A 5,330-nucleotide genomic window follows, 5' to 3' on the forward strand; every position below is an offset into this window, starting at 1 on the left:
CGGATGTACGGTGCAGCAGGCTGCGCTGCGCTGAGATGGAGCTCAGCTCACCGAGGCTGCTGAAGAGCCTGCGGAGGGAGAGCGGGTCAGGGCCGGCGACGGGCGGAGGCCAGCGGGGCGGCGCGCGGGGCGGGACGAGGGCCAGGGGCCGGGAGGACTCGCCTCCCTGCGAGCCTTGCTCAGGGGGACCCCTGGGCTGTGTGGAGTGTGCGGCAGGACCGGCGGCCCCTCCGCTCCGTGCAGGCTGCAGGAGCAGCCCACCAGAGGAAAGGGGGTCTGGCCAGCCTCTGGCACCGCGGATGGCCTGGATGGTGGGACCCGACAACACCCTTCAGCACTCCCCACACGCAGCTCTTCTCTCAGGAGGAGACCCGGAGAAACCTGGGCTGGCTTCAGGGACAGCCGCGTCACGATAAAGGCTGGCAGCAGCACGACAGGCCCGAGGCAGCGCTCACGGCCCCACGGAGCAGCAGCACATGCAGCACAGGTGAGAGGCCGCAGCACTCCCGTGACATGAGTGTCCCAGCGCAGACGGCAGCAGACCAGCAGCAGTGGCAGGAGCAGTGGCACATGCGCACACACACGAGGACGCCTCACTTGACAGGACCCCAGACCTCCAGCCCTCCTCAGCCAGGCCGTGGTAGGAGGCCTCCCCGGGGTGACTGCTTCTGAGAAAACCCGCTCCCGCATCCCCCATCCCCATCCCTATCCCCTACTGTGGCCAGGGGAAGCCTCCGGGACTGTCAGTGGCACCACAGCCCCACACAGCCCCGCAGAGCAGAGGCCCTGGTGGCCAGGCACAGCCCTGGAGGCGACAGGCGTGGGATGGGCATGCTCACTTACACAGCGGCACCCAGGCCCACCGCGCAGCTAGACAGAGCAGCCACATGCACACGGGCGGGAGAGCGGTGAGACAGAGTTAGCAGGCCAGGCCCCATGGCCACGGTCACAACCACACAGTAGGCAGCCAGGTGCAGGGGGCCCAGCTGCTGAGGGAGGCAGCAAATCTGGAGCTACCGGGGCTGGGGAGCACCTGTGAGGTGTCTGGAAGTGCAGGTGGACTGGGCAGATCTGAGCAGGTTCCTGAGCGCCTGTGGGCATCACTGGAAAGGTCGCCTGGGAAGTGCTCAGCAGGCGTCAGGTACTTGTCCCCACCCTCTGCCCGGCCTCTCCCAGACAGCCCACCCACCCCTCCCTGCCCATGCCCCAGCTGCTCCCCCGCTCCTTGGCACTGTCCTGACCACAGAGCAACCCCCAGTGCTGGCCCACACCAGCAGGGGCTCCATCCAGGTCGTTCCCACCCTTCACCTCCCACCTGTGCGAAGCCAGCCCCTCTGGAGACTGGAGCTCTGTCTCTCCCGCACGACCTCATTTCCACCCCCTTCCACTGTCTCTCCTCAACCACTGTCCCAACGGTTCAGACCCAGACCAGAGTTTCCCAAAGAGGCCAGACTGTGCCCCCAACAGAGAAGGCCTCCGAGAACACCTGAGGTGGGCTCAGGGAACCAGCACCAACCACCAGAACCTGGCCTCCAGGGAGCCACCTGTGTTCCAGGGCGAAGTGGGGTGGCAGCTGCAGTTGGGGAGAGGATGCCCAAGGGACTGTGCTGGGGGGGGGGTGTCGATGGGGTTGGGGTTCCTAGGGATGGTGCTCAGGAGCCAGTGATTGCTGGAAGGAGGGATGTCAGAGGGGACTCTGAGGGAATCATTCCTGTGGGACCAGATCATGGACCCCCTGAGAGGAGCTGGACCAGGAATATGCCCCTGGCCCTCACACAGTGACCCTGGCCTGAGAACCTGCATCACAGGATGGACATCTGCCCTGGCCCCGCCCCAAGGTTTGGGTTTCAGTGGAGTTGTGATGTCAGATGTACCTGGAGTCTCACGTATGACAAAGCACACTGATGAGCTGGCAGACCACAGCCGAGCAGTGAAGGCAGGGGACACAGGGCGGCTGCTGGGCAGTGCAGCAGGGAGGCTCAGCCAAAGTCCAGAGCAGGGTCTGGGCTCCAGGAAGTCCAAGTTGGGCAGAGCAGAATGTGCCTGCCTGAGTGGTGCTGGAGCCCTCCTGCCTGGCAGGAGGTGTGTGGAGGCCTGGGCTGAGGGCAGGCTCCTCTTCCTCTTGGGGAACAAGGTCCCCAAGGCAGGAACCCCAGCAGTGTCCATGTCTGATCTCCATGTTTCCATGCCATCACTGTCCACCACTGCCCTGAGCTGCCTGACCTCCCTGGCCCGGCTCCAGCTGCAGCATGGCCACAGCACATGGTAACTCACCAGGTGCCATCACCCCAAACACCATCAGCAGCCTCCCTCCAGAGGCTAAGTCCAGACCAGTCAGCGAGGTGTCCACAGCCCCCAGTGTCTTTTCCACCAGCGTCTCAGTCTCCTGTCTCCTAGTGACTCGTAGCCAGTGAGGTCTGGCCTCACCCTCAACCCCGCAGGACCTCTCTGCTGACCTGTTCTTGTTTCCCTTTCCTCAGCCTCTTCCTTCTTAGGTGGTTTTCCGGGCCCTCTTGGTCTGCACTTTGTCCTGGGCTGTGGTATCTACCCCCACCCTTTGCTATGGCTGACGTGCCCAGAAATGCCACATGTGAGGCCTGGCCCATCTCTCCTGAGCTCAAGACCTGCATCCCCATCTCTGTGAATGGTGCCCCGGCCTTCTTACCCCATCAGCTCCTCCCTCCTGTCACTCCTACGGCCAACCAGCCACCAGCTCCTTGTGTCAACCCAAGCCGCACTTTCACCCCCAGCCACCTCTGGGTCCAGACGTCTCATGGTCTCAAGGCCCTTCACCACACTTGTTAACTGTTATCCTCGGGTCCTGGCACCTAGCATAAAGCCAGGAATACCCTATGCAGTGAAAAAATATCATACAAAAATAATATGACATGTCCCTCCCAGGCTTCCCCACCTGTCAATCTACTGGTACCAACAGGCAGGAAAGGTCCAAACTCTGGCCCCAGCCTTTGCCTTGGGCCTCCTGCCGCTGCATTCACAAGCGGCAGGTCTAGGCCCGTTACACTTTTTTGTGGCTTCTTGCAATTTGGAGGCCTCATTGAGATAAATAATCCTCAAAAGGAGCACAGATCCAGACACAGGCTCTGAAGCCTCCTCACCACCCACACCTGTTCACAGCTCTACCTGCCCTGCCCCAGTGTCCCTACGTGCCCTCCTCTGTGACCCCCCCCCTCCCCAGCAGACTTCAGGGCTCCCGTTTGTGCCTCGACCGCATGTGGCCTGCAAAGATGCAGCACAGCTGGCCCTGGCACCCCTACACTGCTGGGCACATGACACTTTCAGTCTGGGTTAGGGTTAGGGCTAGGGCCTCGAGGCACCTACAGGTATGATCAGCCAAGCAGGCCTTTGTCTAGACCCCTGACAAACATGTCAGCAGGCAGGGCCTGCAGTAGGCAGCCAAGGTAGGGATTCTCGACCATCATGAGGAATGTGGGTCTTCTGTAAGATCTAATAAGTGACCCCACCAGGTCAGGAGACCATGGCACACAGTGCCTTCCTTCACGGGAGCTTATCAAAGGCACTGAGAAGTACTGCAGCAAAGAACCTCTTTACCTTTGTTTCCAAAGCTATTTCACCACGACGTTTTTCCATAAAACCAGATGTGAGGTTCAGACGGGTGTAAAATGGAGAGTCAAGGCAGAACTGAGCATTGCTATGGACCTCAGAGCACATGTAGGATTCGGATTCAAGCATGGGGCCCGGAAGACAAATGGAGTTCAGAGACAGGCGGGGGCTCTGACACAGGTGTGGGGCCCCAGAGACGAGACAGGTATGGGGTCCAGAGACAGAGATGGGGCTCTGAGCAGACAAACGGTCTGTCCAGTAGGGCTGAACCCAAAGCTGGGTTCCGAGCAGACAGACGACCTGGGATCAGCGATTCAGAAAGCCGAAGGTCCTGGGCCTTCCGGAGACAACGTGAGGTGCTGCATCCACAGCTTCCACCCGCAGGTCAAAGACGGCCCAGGTGCAAATGAGCGGAGCATTTTCCACAAGTTACTAAGCTTTGGCTCCACGACATACAAGGCAACTTAACTCGTCCAGGAAGATCTCAGGCCACAGAGCACCTCATGGCTAAAGAACACCAGTGCCTGGACCGAGCCGTCTGTGGAGAAGTTGGGTGGAGAGGGTTTCCCTCCTTGTGCTGTCTGTTGGGTGAGGAATGGGTTGGGCCTGGGAGGTGAAACTGGTGGCTAAAGAACACCAGTGCCTGGACCGAGCCGTCTGTGGAGAAGTTGGGTGGAGGGGGTTTCCCTCCTTGTGCTGTCTGTTGGGTGAGGAATGGGTTGGGCCTGGGAGGTGAAACTGAGGGAACACACAGGGGTCTGGGGACATGGCTCAGGGGTTGACGCTGAGGGCCTCTGCCAGGACTGCTTCTGGGAAGACAGCAGCCACACCTGGCATCAGAGCTTCCCAAACTTTGGACGTTTCTCTAAAAGACAATTTCTAGCAGTTTCATCCTAAAGTGAGAAGTGAGTGACAGACCTCAGCCACCACTGGATGCAGGACAAGAACCGACAAGCAGTCCCCATGGGCACCACAGCCTTGGTCAGCCACACAAAGGACCTGACAGAGGGCTGGACGCGGACGTGGCCACGGCGCTCTGTGCCTGCAGCCAGAAGTGAAGGGGCTGGGTGGGCAGTGGGCCTGCTCTAGGTGACTGTGGTTCGGGCTTGGTCTGAGAGTAAGAAGGAGCACGAGAGGGTGGAAGGGAGAATGAGCAGGAACACAGGGGACACAGAGGCAAACGGAGAAGGAAAAGCCAGGCACAGGGTGGCTGGACTCTGCTGGGCCACCTGACAAGCAAAGAGTGCAAGTCTGTGCTGTGTGACAGACATGCCTGCCGTTCCTGCGTGAGGGTCACCGAGCACAAACCCAGCACACGTCCTCAGAAGGGGTTTAACGACAGAGACTCCAGATTATGGCAGACAGAGAGCAGGCCTCGGGGTCACACAGACGCCACCTTTGCTGACAGGAATGAATGTCTCCGGAACCTCAGTTTGTTGTCTGGAAAGTGGAGATTACAGTATTGTCCATCTAACAGAATGATTGTGAAGGGGCCGGCCCGGTGGCGCACTGGATAGTGCGCCGCTTGGGAAGCGCGGCGGCGCTCCCGCCTGAGGGTTCGGATCCCACATACGGACCGGTTCCCACTCACTGGTTGAGCGAGGCACAGGAGCAACACTGAGGGTTGCGATCCCGTTGCCGGTCCCCGGTCCGGTACGGGGGCGACACTGAGGGTTGCAATCCGTTGCCGGACACGGAAAAAAGACAAAAAAATAAAAATAAAAAAAATAAAAAATAAAAAATAAAAA

The 5,330-nt window shown here is 59.8% G+C and overlaps 1 protein-coding gene across 1 annotated transcript in view; it reads right to left on the reverse strand.

Annotated features, from left to right (window-relative positions):
- The window catches only part of SHANK3 (SH3 and multiple ankyrin repeat domains 3), a 50,127-nt gene that overhangs the window by 3,058 nt on the left and 41,739 nt on the right, over positions 1-5,330 (reverse strand). Inside the window, 1 exon segment of the mRNA XM_008573759.1 lies at positions 19-68. Coding sequence (XP_008571981.1) covers positions 19-68 — 50 coding nt within the window.

Source organism: Galeopterus variegatus, unplaced genomic scaffold (genome assembly GCF_000696425.1).
Source record: "Galeopterus variegatus unplaced genomic scaffold, G_variegatus-3.0.2 Scaffold960, whole genome shotgun sequence".
NCBI classification, from domain to species: domain Eukaryota; kingdom Metazoa; phylum Chordata; class Mammalia; order Dermoptera; family Cynocephalidae; genus Galeopterus; species Galeopterus variegatus.